Source organism: Phyllobates terribilis, unplaced genomic scaffold (assembly GCF_046119375.1).
Source record: "Phyllobates terribilis strain yellow unplaced genomic scaffold, ASM4611937v1 Scaffold_10__3_contigs__length_209671492, whole genome shotgun sequence".
Lineage (NCBI taxonomy): Eukaryota > Metazoa > Chordata > Amphibia > Anura > Dendrobatidae > Phyllobates > Phyllobates terribilis.
Window position 1 is genome coordinate 197,544,361 of NW_027362770.1, and position 14,604 is coordinate 197,558,964.

Here is a 14,604-nt window from a genome sequence, read left to right on the forward strand (position 1 = left end):
CGGTGCAGGGTGGTATCCTCTGTGCAGGTCAGTCGGTGCAGGGTGGCATCCTCTGTGCAGGTCAGTCGGTGCAGGGTGGTATCCTCTGTGCAGGTCAGTAAGTGCAGGGTGGTATCCTCTGTGCAGGTCGGTCAGTGCAGGGTGGTATCCTCTGTGCAGGTCAGTAAGTGCAGGGTGGTATCCTCTGTGCAGGTCGGTCAGTGCAGGGTGGTATCCTCTGTGAAGGGTGGTATCCTCTGTGCAGGTCAGTCGGTGCAGGGTGGTATCCTCTGTGTCAGGCTGGGTGTCAGCAGCCGGCACTCCTCCTCATGCCCGGCTCTGTGCAGTAGATCACACCCCCGGCTGATGTCATCCTCCAGCAGAGGCAGAGCTCAGTTACTTTCTCGGGACTCTGCAACGTGTCCCCGGGATCTCCCTGCAGAGAGAAGCATGGAGGTAAGAGAGAGGGCGGCCGGCACCACACACCGGGCAGGGAGGTAAGAGAGAGGGCGGCCGGCACCACACACCGGCAGGAAGGTAAGAGAGAGGGCAGCCGGCACCACACACCGGGCAGGGAGGTAAGAGGGAGGGCAGCCGGCACCACACACCGGGCAGGGAGGTAAGAGAGAGGGCAGCCGGCACCACACACCGGGCAGGGAGGTAAGAGGGAGGGCAGCCGGCACCACACACCGGGCAGGGAGGTAAGAGAGAGGACAGCTGGCACCACACACCGGGCAGGGAGGTAAGAGAGAGGGCAGCCGGCACCACACACCGGGCAGGAAGGTAAGAGAGAGGGCAGCCGGCACCACACACCGGGCAGGAAGGTAAGAGAGAGGGCAGCCGGCACCACACACCGGGCAGGGAGGTAAGAGAGAGGGCAGCCGGCACCACACACCGGGCAGGGAGGTAAGAGAGAGGGCAGCCGGCACCACACACCGGGCAGGGAGGTAAGAGAGAGGGCAGCCGGCACCACACACCGGGCAGGAAGGTAAGAGAGAGGGCAGCCGGCACCACACACCGGGCAGGGAGGTAAGAGAGAGGGCAGCCGGCACCACACACCGGGCAGGGAGGTAAGAGAGAGGGCAGCCGGCACCACACACCGGGCAGGAAGGTAAGAGAGAGGGCAGCCGGCACCACACACCGGGCAGGGAGGTAAGAGAGAGGGCAGCCGGCACCACACACCGGGCAGGGAGGTAAGAGGGAGGGCAGCCGGCACCACACACCGGGCAGGGAGGTAAGAGAGAGGACAGCCGGCACCACACACCGGGCAGGGAGGTAAGAGAGAGGACAGCTGGCACCACACACCGGGCAGGGAGGTAAGAGGGAGGACAGCCGGCACCACACACCGGGCAGGGAGGTAAGAGGGAGGGCAGCCGGCACCACACACCGGGCAGGGAGGTAAGAGGGAGGACAGCTGGCACCACACACCGGGCAGGGAGGTAAGAGGGAGGCAGCTGGCACCACACTTGGTAGGACAAGCTGCACGCTCCACTTGTCACTGATCCAGGAGAGGTTACTGTGTGTGTAATATATATATATTATGGGGCAGGACAAGGGGCTCATATATACAGTATCGCCTCCACTATATACACAGTCTGTTCTGCACTGTGTCATCTGCTGTATACAATGTATCAGTCTCTGCACCCCCAGTAATGTAGCCCCCCCATACACTGACATACACGTGCTCTGCAGGAACACATGTCCTCCACATGGCACAGTATCAGGCCTGGAGCTATGATCATCTGCAGCTGTGGTTCACTTTACTTTACTTATAGTGCCATCATATTGCGCAGCGCTGTATCGTCATTACTGTCCCCAATGGGGCTCATACTCCACATTCCCTATCAGAGTGTGGGAGGAAACTGGAAAATGTGGAGGAAACGCACAAAACACAGGGAGAAAATGCAAACTCCTTGCAAATGTCCTTGAAAATAGTGCTTAACACTGAGCCACCGTGCTGCCCTATATATAGTAGGGTGCTAACTACTGAGCCACAGTGCTGCCTTATATATAGTACAGTGCTAACTACTGAGCCACAGTGCTGCCTTATATATAGTACAGTGCTAACCACTGAACCACAGTGCTGCCTTATATATAGTACAGTGCTAACCACTGAACCACAGTGCTGCCTTATATATAGTACAGTGCTAACCACTGAGCCACCTGGCTGCCCTATGTATAGTACAGTGCTGACTACTGAGCCACCGTGCTGCCCTATATATAGTAGGGTGCTAACTACTGAGCCACAGTGCTGCCTTATATATAGTACAGTGCTAACCACTGAGCCACCGTGCTTCCCTATATATAGTACAGTGCTAACCACTGAGCCACCGTGCTGCCCTATATATAGTACAGTGCTAACCACTGAGCCACCGTGCTGCCCTATATATATAGTACAGTGCTAACCACTGAGCCACCGTGCTGCCCTATATATATAGTACAGTGCTAACCACTGAGCCACTGTGCTGACCTATATATAGTACAGTGCTAACCACTGAGCCACCGTGCTGCCCTGTATATAGTACAGTGCTAACCACTGAGCCTCCGTGCTGCCCTATATATAGTACAGTGCTGACCACTGAGCCACCGTGCTGCCCTATATATAGTACAGTGCTGACCACTGAGCCTCCGTGCTGCCCTATATATAGTACAGTGCTAACCACTGAGCCTCCGTGCTGCCCTATATATAGTACAGTGCTAACCACTGAGCCACCGTGCTGCCCTGTATATAGTACAGTGCTAACCACTGAGCCACCGTGCTGCCCTATATATAGTACAGTGCTGACCACTGAGCCTCCGTTCTGCCCTATATATAGTACAGTGCTAACCACTGAGCCTCCGTGCTGCCCTATATATAGTACAGTGCTAACCACTGAACTACATAGAATATATACTCCAGGCTCTGCTCCTGCGCTGCTGCCTCCGTATACCATCTATACATAGAATATATACTCCAGGCTCTGCTCCTGCACTGCTGCCTCCGTATACCGTCTATACATAGAATATATACTCCAGGCTCTGCTCCTGCACTACTGCCTCCATATACCATCTATACATAGAATATATACTCCAGGCTCTGCTCCTGCACTGCTGCCTCCGTATACCATCTATACATAGAATATATACTCCAGGCTCTGCTCCTGCACTGCTGCCTCCGTATACCATCTATACATAGAATATATACTCCAGGCTCTGCTCCTGCGCTACTGCCTCCGTATACCATCTATACATAGAATATATACTCCAGGCTCTGCTCCTGCACTGCTGCCTCCGTATACCGTCTATACATAGAATATATACTCCAGGCTCTGCTCCTGCACTGCTGCCTCCGTATACCGTCTATACATAGAATATATACTCCAGGCTCTGCTACTGCCTCCATATACCATCTATACATAGAATATATACTCCAGGCTCTGCTCCTGCGCTACTGCCTCCGTATACCGTGTATACATATATATTGTTCTGCTCCTGCGCTGCTCCGGGTCCTCAGCTCCGTCCTATTACCCTGCAGCTGATCCAGGAGGAGAATATAGTGAACATGGCCCTGTCCTGCATCGGGGAAGGACGAGGTGTCGCCATTTATTGACCTTTATTGCAGAAAGGGAACGGCTGCCAGATATTCGGCACCTCTGGGTGCCAGGTCCTCTGCGGAGAGTGCGATTATTTGTGTATCCTGGCACTCTGCCATAGAGCAATGACCTGGACACAGCGGATGGGACCTGCACAGCCAGAATTCCTGCAGGTTTCCCACCATGCCTTCTGATGCCTAGAGGTCCTCCAGGGGAGCCAGCTGCAACCAGTGACACAACTACAGCTCCCCCCAAGACGGGGCACTGCTGAAAGGTCACATGTGAGTGGCAGCAACAGATAAGACCCACTGACAATGTGAGATCTGCCTGATTACACTCCCTGCATTCAGCTACCACTTCTCTCCTGTATATACACTGCACAGTACCACTCCTCCTGTCCTGTATATATACACTGCACAGTACCACTCCTCCTGTATATATACACTGCACAGTACCACTCCTCCTGTCCTGTATATATACACTGCACAGTACCACTCCTCCTGTCCTGTATATATACACTGCACGGTACCACTCCTCCTGTCCTGTATATATACACTGCACAGTACCACTCCTCCTGTCCTGTCTATATACACTGCACAGTACCACTCCTCCTGTCCTGTATATATACACTGCACAGTGCCACTCCTCCTGTCCTGTATATATACACTGTACAGTACCACTCCCCCTGTCCTGTATATATACACTGCACAGTACCACTCCTCCTGTCCTGTATATATACACTGCACAGTACCGCTCCTCCTGTCCTGTATATATACACTGCACAGTACCGCTCCTCCTGTCCTGTATATATACACTGTACAGTACCACTCCCCCTGTCCTGTATATATACACTGCACAGTACCACTCCTCCTGTCCTGTATATATACACTGCACAGTACCACTCCTCCTGTCCTGTATATATACACTGCACAGTACCGCTCCTCCTGTCCTGTATATATACACTGTACAGTACCACTCCCCCTGTCCTGTATATATACACTGCACAGTACCACTCCTCCTGTCCTGTATATATACACTGCACAGTACCACTCCCCCTGTCCTGTATATATACACTGCACGGTACCACTCCTCCTGTCCTGTATATATACACTGCACAGTACCACTCCTCCTGTCCTGTATATATACACTGCACAGTACCACTCCTCCTGTCCTGTATATATACACTGCACAGTGCCACTCCTCCTGTCCTGTATATATACACTGTACAGTACCACTCCCCCTGTCCTGTATATATACACTGCACAGTACCACTCCTCCTGTCCTGTATATATACACTGCACAGTACCACTCCTCCTGTCCTGTATATATACACTGCACAGCACCACTCCTCCTGTCCTGTATATATACACAGCACAGTACCACTCCTCCTGTATATATACACTGCACAGTACCACTCCTCCTGTCCTGTATATATACACTGCACAGTACCACTCCTCCTGTCCTGTATATATACACTGCACAGTACCACTCCTCCTGTATATATACACTGCACAGTACCGCTCCTCCTGTCCTGTATATATACACTGCACAGTACCACTCCTCCTGTCCTGTATATATACACTGCACAGTACCACTCCTCCTGTCCTGTATATATACACTGCACAGTACCACTCCTCCTGTCCTGTATATACACTGCACAGTACCACTCCTCCTGTCCTGTATATATACACTGCACAGTACCACTCCTCCTGTCCTGTATATATACACTGCACAGTACCGCTCCTCCTGTATATATACACTGCACAGTACCACTCCTCCTGTCCTGTATATATACACTGCACAGTACCGCTCCTCCTGTCCTGTATATATACACTGCACAGTACCACTCCCCCTGTCCTGTATATATACACTGCACAGTACCACTCCTCCTGTCCTGTATATATACACTGGACAGTACCACTCCTCCTGTCCTGTATATATACACTGCACAGTACCACTCCTCCTGTCCTGTATATACACTGCACAGTACCACTCCTCCTGTCCTGTATATATACACTGCACAGTACCACTCCTCCTGTCCTGTATATATACACTGCACAGTACCGCTCCTCCTGTATATATACACTGCACAGTACCACTCCTCCTGTCCTGTATATATACACTGCACAGTACCGCTCCTCCTGTCCTGTATATATACACTGCACAGTACCACTCCCCCTGTCCTGTATATATACACTGCACAGTACCACTCCTCCTGTCCTGTATATATACACTGGACAGTACCACTCCTCCTGTCCTGTATATATACACTGCACAGTACCACTCCTCCTGTCCTGTACATATACACTGCACAGTACCACTCCTCCTGTCCTGTATATATACACTGCACAGTACCACTCCTCCTGTCCTGTATATATACACTGCACAGTACCACTCCTCCTGTCCTGTACATATACACTGCACAGTACCACTCCTCCTGTCCTGTATATATACACTGCACGGTACCACACCTCCTGTCCTGTATATATACACTGCACAGTGCCACTCCTCCTGTCCTGTATATATACACTGCACAGTGCCACTCCTCCTGTCCTGTATATATACACTGCACAGTACCACTCCTCCTGTCCTGTCTATATACACTGCACAGTACCACTCCTCCTGTCCTGTATATACACTGCACAGTACCACTCCTCCTGTCCTGTATATATACACTGCACAGTACCACTCCTCCTGTCCTGTATATATACACTGCACAGTACCACTCCTCCTGTCCTGTATATATACACTGCACAGCACCACTCCTCCTGTCCTGTATATATACACTGCACAGCACCACTCCTCCTGTCCTGTATATATACACTGCACAGTACCTCTTCTCCTGTCCTGTATATATACACTGCACAGTACCGCTCCTCCTGTCCTGTATACAGGGTGTAATCCCTGTATCTCCTCTGCACAGTACCCTGTCCTGTATACGGGGTGTAATCCCTGTATCTCCTCTGCACAGCCCCCTGTCCTGTATACGGGGTGTAATCCCTGTATCTCCTCTGCACAGCACCCTGTCCTGTATACGGGGTGTAATCCCTGTATCTCCTCTGCACAGCACCCTGTCCTGTATACGGGGTTTAATCCCTCTATCTCCTCTGCACAGCACCCTGTCCTGTATACGGGGTGTAATCCCTCTATCTCCTCTGCACAGTACCCTATCCTGTATACGGGGTGTAATCCCTGTATCTCCTCTGCACAGTACCCTGTCCTGTATACGGGGTGTAATCCCTGTATCTCCTCTGCACAGTACCCTGTCCTGTATACGGGGTGTAATCCCTGTATCTCCTCTGCACAGCACCCTGTCCTGTATACGGGGTGTATTCCCTGTATCTCCTCTGCACAGCACCCTGTCCTGTATATGGGGTGTAATCCCTCTATCTCCTCTGCACAGCACCCTGTCCTGTATACGGGGTATAATCCCTCTATCTCCTCTGCACAGTACCCTATCCTGTATACGGGGTGTAATCCCTGTATCTCCTCTGCACAGTACCCTGTCCTGTATACGAGGTGAATTACCTGTATCTCCTCTGCACAGTACCCTGTCCTGTATACGGGGTGTAATCCCTGTATCTCCTCTGCACAGCACCCTGTCCTGTATACGGGGTGTAATCCCTGTATCTCCTCTGCACAGTACCCTGTCCTGTATATGGGGTGTAATCCCCTCTATCTCCTCTGCACAGTACCCTATCCTGTATACGGGGTGTATTCCCTCTATCTCCTCTGCACAGTACCCTGTCCTGTATACTGGGTGTATTCCCTCTATCTCCTCTGCACAGTACCCTGTCCTGTATACGGGGTGTATTCCCTCTATCTCCTCTGCACAGTACCCTGTCCTGTATACGGGGTGTAATCCCTGTATCTCCTCTGCACAGTACCCTGTCCTGTATACGGGGTGTAATCCCTGTATCTCCTCTGCACAGCACCCTGTCCTGTATACGGGGTGTAATCCCTCTATCTCCTCTGCACAGTACCCTGTCCTGTATACGGGGTGTAATCCCCTCTATCTCCTCTGCACAGCACCCTGTCCTGTATACGGGGTGTAATCCCTGTATCTCCTCTGCACAGTACCCTGTCCTGTATACGGGGTGTAATCCCTCTATCTCCTCTGCACAGTACCCTGTCCTGTATACGGGGTGTAATCCCTCTATCTCCTCTGCACAGTACCCTATCCTGTATACGGGGTGTAATCCCTCTATCTCCTCTGCACAGTACCCTGTCCTGTATACGGGGTGTAATCCCCTCTATCTCCTCTGCACAGCACCCTGTCCTGTATACGGGGTGTAATCCCTGTATCTCCTCTGCACAGTACCCTGTCCTGTATACGGGGTGTAATCCCTCTATCTCCTCTGCACAGCACCCTGTCCTGTATACGGGGTGTAATCCCTCTATCTCCTCTGCACAGTACCCTGTCCTGTATACGGGGTGTAATCCCCTCTATCTCCTCTGCACAGTACCCTGTCCTGTATACGGGGTGTAATCCCTGTATCTCCTCTGCACAGTACCCTGTCCTGTATACGGGGTGTAATCCCTGTATCTCCTCTGCACAGCACCCTGTCCTGTATACGGGGTGTAATCCCTGTATCTCCTCTGCACAGTACCCTGTCCTGTATACGGGGTGTAATCCCTCTATCTCCTCTGCACAGTACCCTGTCCTGTATACGGGGTGTAATCCCTCTATCTCCTCTGCACAGTACCCTGTCCTGTATACGGGGTGTAATCCCTGTATCTCCTCTGCACAGCACCCTGTCCTGTATACGGGGTGTAATCCCTCTATCTCCTCTGCACAGTACCCTGTCCTGTATACGGGGTGTATTCCCTCTATCTCCTCTGCACAGTACCCTGTCCTGTATACGGGGTGTAATCCCTGTATCTCCTCTGCACAGTACCCTGTCCTGTATACGGGGTGTAATCCCTGTATCTCCTCTGCACAGCACCCTGTCCTGTATACGGGGTGTAATCCCTGTATCTCCTCTGCACAGTACCCTGTCCTGTATACGGGGTGTAATCCCTCTATCTCCTCTGCACAGTACCCTGTCCTGTATACGGGGTGTAATCCCTCTATCTCCTCTGCACAGCACCCTGTCCTGTATACGGGTTGTAATCCCTGTATCTCCTCTGCACAGCACCCTGTCCTGTATACGGGGTGTAATCCCTCTATCTCCTCTGCACAGTACCCTGTCCTGTATACGGGGTGTAATCCGTGTATCTCCTCTGCACAGTACCCTGTCCTGTATACGGGGTGTAATCCCTGTATCTCCTCTGCACAGTACCCTGTCCTGTATACGGGGTGTAATCCCTGTATCTCCTCTGCACAGTACCCTGTCCTGTATACGGGGTGTAATCCCTGTATCTCCTCTGCACAGTACCCTGTCCTGTATACGGGGTGTAATCCCTGTATCTCCTCTGCACAGTACCCTGTCCTGTATACGGGGTGTAATCACTGTATCTCCTCTGCACAGTACCCTGTCCTGTATACGGGGTGTAATCCCTGTATCTCCTCTGCACAGTACCCTGTCCTGTATACGGGGTGTAATCCCTGTATCTCCTCTGCACAGTACCCTGTCCTGTATACGGGGTGTAATCCCTGTATCTCCTCTGCACAGTACCCTGTCCTGTATACGGGGTGTAATCCCTGTATCTCCTCTGCACAGTACCCTGTCCTGTATACGGGGTGAATTACCTGTATCTCCTCTGCACAGTACCCTGTCCTGTATACGGGGTGTAATCCCTCTATCTCCTCTGCACAGTACCCTGTCCTGTATACGGGGTGTAATCCCTGTATCTCCTCTGCACAGTACCCTGTCCTGTATACGGGGTGTAATCCCTCTATCTCCTCTGCACAGTACCCTGTCCTGTATACGGGGTGTAATCCCTCTATCTCCTCTGCACAGTACCCTGTCCTGTATACGGGGTGTAATCCCCTCTATCTCCTCTGCACAGTACCCTGTCCTGTATACGGGGTGTAATCCCTCTATCTCCTCTGCACAGTACCCTGTCCTGTATACGGGGTGTAATCCCCTCTATCTCCTCTGCACAGTACCCTGTCCTGTATACGGGGTGTAATCCCCTCTATCTCCTCTGCACAGTACCCTGTCCTGTATACGGGGTGTAATCCCCTCTATCTCCTCTGCACAGTACCCTGTCCTGTATACGGGGTGTAATCCCCTCTATCTCCTCTGCACAGTACCCTGTCCTGTATACGGGGTGTAATCCCCTCTATCTCCTCTGCACAGTACCCTGTCCTGTATACGGGGTGTAATCCCCTCTATCTCCTCTGCACAGTACCCTGTCCTGTATACGGGGTGTAATCCCTCTATCTCCTCTGCACAGTACCCTGTCCTGTATACGGGGTGTAATCCCTCTATCTCCTCTGCACAGTACCCTGTCCTGTATACGGGGTGTAATCCCTGTATCTCCTCTGCACAGTACCCTGTCCTGTATACGGGGTGTAATCCCTGTATCTCCTCTGCACAGTACCCTGTCCTGTATACGGGGTGTAATCCCTGTATCTCCTCTGCACAGTACCCTGTCCTGTATACGGGGTGTAATCCCTGTATCTCCTCTGCACAGTACCCTGTCCTGTATACGGGGTGTAATCCCTGTATCTCCTCTGCACAGTACCACGTCTCTCGCTCGGCTCATGTGCCTGCAGTTATGTACAGATGGTTTTCCTCATGACTGATCCTTGTAATTTATGATCAGGATCCAGTTTTGCAGATAGAGGAGGGCGCAGATTCGACTGCTCTGATTGGAGGAAGTCTCTGGAGTGTAGACAAGTCTCTGCTTGCTGCCCTGGATGACTGGAGGTGCTGTAGAGGGGTCCTAAGGTGACACTCTGCCCTTTGGGGGTCTTAGCTGTCAGTGTGACTCCTCCCTACTGTGTTGAACTTCATTCTTGTGTAATTTCACTTTGTTCAGCAAAACTCCAGCTCCCTCCTCTTATCTGCAAAACAGACCCCCCATCGTTCCTGAGGAGCTGAAGGGGTCCGAGCGCTGAGGAATGAGCAAGACTGATGATCTCAAGACCATTCTGAGACCACGCTCTGACACTGCAGAAAATACCACCGGACGGGGATAAGAATATCCCCAGGTGATTGCGCTTAAAGCTCAATCCTTCTATCCTAATTGTCGGCAACTCTTTAGTAGATTTTACGTCTCAATTCATGACAGCAAGCAGAGATCCTAGAAATGGTGAGGAGCTCCCCCTACTGGTGGCTGCAGACAGAATCTTATCATGTATCTCTGTATACAGGGAGCTCCCCCTAGTGGTGGGTGCAGACAGGATCTGATCATGTATATCTGTATACAGGGAGCTCCCCCTAGTGGTGGCTGCAGACAGAATCTTATCATGTATCTCTGTATACAGGGAGCTCCCCCTACTGGTGGCTGCAGACAGAATCTTATCATGTATCTCTGTATACAGGGAGCTCCCCCTAGTGGTGGCTGCAGACCAATCTTATCATGTATCTCTGTATAGAGGGAGCTCCCCCTAGTGGTGGCTGCAGACTGAATCTTATCATGTATCTTTGTATACAGGGAGCTCCCCCTAGTGGTGGCTGTAGACAGGATCTTATCATGTATCTCTGTATACAGGGAGCTCCCCCTAGTGGTGGCTGCAGACAGAATATTATCATGTATCTCTGTATACAGGGAGCTCCCCCTAGTGGTGGCTGCAGACAGAATCTTATCATGTATCTCTGTATACAGGGAGCTCCCCCTAGTGGAGGCTGCAGACAGGATCTTATGTATATCTGTATACAGGGATTTCTCCCTAGTGGTGACTGCAGACAGAATCATATCATGTATCTCTGTATACAGGGAGCTCCCCCTAGTGGTGGCTGCAAACAGAATCATATCATGTATCTCTGTATACAGGGAGCTCCCCCTAGTGGTGACTGCAGACAGGATCTTATCATGTATCTCTGTATACAGGGAGCTCCCCCTAGTGGTGGCTGCAAACAGAATCATATCATGTATCTCTGTATACAGGGAGCTCCCCCTAGTGGTGACTGCAGACAGTATCTTATCATGTATCTCTGTATACAGGGAGCTCCCCCTAGTGGTGGCTGCAGACAGGATCTTATCATTTATCTTTGTATACAGGGAGCTCCCCCTAGTGGTGGCTGCAGACAGAATCTTATCATGTATCTCTGTATACAGGGAGCTCCCCCTACTGGTGGCTGCAGACAGAATCTTATCATGTATCTCTGTATACAGGGAGCTCCCCCTACTGGTGGCTGCAGACAGAATCTTATCATGTATCTCTGTATACATGGAGCTCCCCCTAGTGGTGGCTGCAGACCGATCTTATCATGTATCTCTGTATAGAGGGAGCTCACCCTAGTGGTGGCTGCAGACTGAATCTTATCATGTATCTTTGTATACAGGGAGCTCCCCCTAGTGGTGGCTGCAGACAGGATCTTATCATGTATCTCTGTATACAGGGAGCTCCCCCTAGTGGTGGCTGCAGACAGAATATTATCATGTATCTCTGTATACAGGGAGCTCCCCCTAGTGGTGGCTGCAGACAGGATCTTATCATGTATCTGTATACAGGGAGCTCCCCCTAGTGGTGGCTGCAGACAGGATCTTATCATTTATCTTTGTATACAGGGAGCTCCCCCTAGTGGTGGCTGCAGACAGAATCTTATCATGTATTTCTGTATACAGGGAGCTCCCCCTAGTGGTGGCTGCAGACAGAATGTTATCATGTATCTGTATACAGGGATCTCCCCCTAGTGGTGGCTGCAGACAGGATGTTATCATGTATCTCTGTATACAGGGAGCTCCCCCTAGTGGTGGCTGCAGACAGAATCTTATCATGTATCTGTATACAGGGAGCTCCCCCTAGTGGTGGCTGCAGACAGAATCTTTTCATGTATCTGTATACAGGGAGCTCCCCCTAGTGGTGGCTGCAGACAGAATCTTATCATGTATCTTTATACAGGGAGCTCCCCCTAGTGGTGGCTGGAGACAGGATGTTATCATGTATCTCTGTATACAAGGAGCTCCCCCTAGTGGTGGCTGTAGACAGGATGTTATCATGTATCTCTGTATACAGGGAGCTCCCCCTAGTGGTGACTGCAGACAGAATCTTATCATATATCTCTGTATACAGGGAGCTTCCCCTAGTGGTGGCTGTAGACAGGATGTTATCATGTATCTCTGTATACAGGGATCTCCTCTTAGTGGTGGCTGCAGACAGGATCTTATCATGTATCTCTGTATACAGGGAGCTCCTCCTAGTGGTGGCTGCAGACAGGATCTTATCATGTATCACTGTATACAGGGAGCTCCCCCTAGTGGTGGCTGCAGACAGGATCTTATCATGTATCTCTGTATACAGGGAGCTCTCCCTAGTGGTGGCTGCAGACAGAATCTTATCATCATGTATCTCTGTATACAGGGAGCTCCCCCTAGTGGTGGCTGCAGACAGGATCTTATCATGTATCTCTGTATACAGGGAGCTCTCCCTAGTGGTGGCTGCAGACAGAATCTTATCATGTATCTCTGTATACAGGGAGCTCCCCCTAGTGGTGGCTGCAGACAGGATCTTATCATGTATCTCTGTATACAGGGAGCTCTCCCTAGTGGTGGCTTCAGACAGAATCTTATCATCATGTATCTCTGTATACAGGGAGCTCCCCCTAGTGGTGGCCACAGACAGAATCTTATCATGTATCTCTGTATACAGGGAGCTCCCCCTAGTGGTGGCCACAGATAGAATATTATCATGTATCTCTGTATACAGGGAGCTCCCCCTAGTGGTGGCTGCAGACAGGATCTTATCATGTATCTCTGTATACAGGGAGCTCCCCCTAGTGGTGGCTGCAGACAGGATCTGATCATGTATCTCTGTATACAGGGAGCTCCCCCTAGTGGTGGCCACAGACAGAATCTTATCATGTATCTCTGTATACAGGGAGCTCCCCCTGATGGTGACTGCATAATGTTCTTGTTCATGTTACTTTTAACCGTATTGGCATCCAGGACCCTCAACTCACAGGGTCCATAGCGGCTGTGTGCTTTGCAAATATTAGCGGTACGCCATTGCACACAGGATAGGTTCAGATACACAGCTCAGCAGACAGTATCACACAGGACAGAATTAGATACACGGCTCAGCAGACAGTATCACACAGGATACGATTAGATACACAGCTCAGCAGACAGTATCACACAGGACAGAATTAGATACACGGCTCAGCAGACAGTATCACATATGGTTGGATCAGATACATCAGGTCACTATCAGATTTAGCAGTAATAGACTTTCCAATGAGATGATCTACAACTTCCCAATGAAATCTTATCCCTGAGGGTCCGTTCTTCCCCTCCCCCATCCCGTGGTCCGGGCTCAGCATTCAGTACATCATCAACTGGTAGAGCCAGGAAATATCACATCCTGTAGCCGGAGCGGCCTGAAGGCAGCAGCTAATCACTACTACTATCCTCACTATTACTATCACTATTATTATCACTGTTACTAGGTGCAGTTCTCCTTCCTGTGTCGTTTCCTCTTCTGCCGACCACAAACGTCTCACCAGAGGCGGCTGAGACCCCGGGACCTGCGGCGGCGGCGGGTTCTGTTCTCAGTACACACTGATCATGGGAGGATACAATGTATCTTTTGTCTTCCTGTTACATTTGGGGGATTTAATCTGGGGGATTCACATCCTAATTGGGGGATGGGTTGAGGATTACAGCCCTATAGGGTATGTGCACACGATCAGGATTTGCTGCAGTTTTTTAGCCTCGTGTAGCAGCGTCCAGATGTTACAGCGTTGTGGATGGATTTGTAGAAATCCCATGTCCACTACGCGTCTCTGTGCACCTGCTGATCACCCGCGGAAACTGACATGCGGTGCCTCTTTTTTTCCCCCCCAAAATAATGCGGGCGCTTATTTGCATAAACAAGGGTGGAAGTCGCGTGGCTGGTCTGCAGCGTCGGGGCAGCAGGCGGCTCCGGATCGTGGGAACGTACCTTTTATATGGTGCTGCCTCTTATTAAAGGGACCAAAGATAATTGGACAATTATCTC

General features: G+C 50.9%; 1 protein-coding gene across 2 annotated transcripts in view; it reads left to right on the forward strand.

The window, feature by feature from the left end:
* The first annotated feature begins 307 nt into the window (after positions 1–307).
* BCAT1 (branched chain amino acid transaminase 1) overlaps positions 308–14,604 on the forward strand; it is a 42,013-nt gene continuing 27,716 nt past the window's right edge. The window contains exon 1 of one of the 2 annotated variants that reach the window (XM_073650524.1): positions 308–435. In XM_073650524.1, coding sequence (XP_073506625.1) covers positions 346–435 — 90 coding nt within the window. In that variant the 5' untranslated portion in view covers positions 308–345. The remainder of the gene's footprint in view (positions 436–14,604) is intronic. The other variant, XM_073650526.1, reaches the window with a different exon arrangement.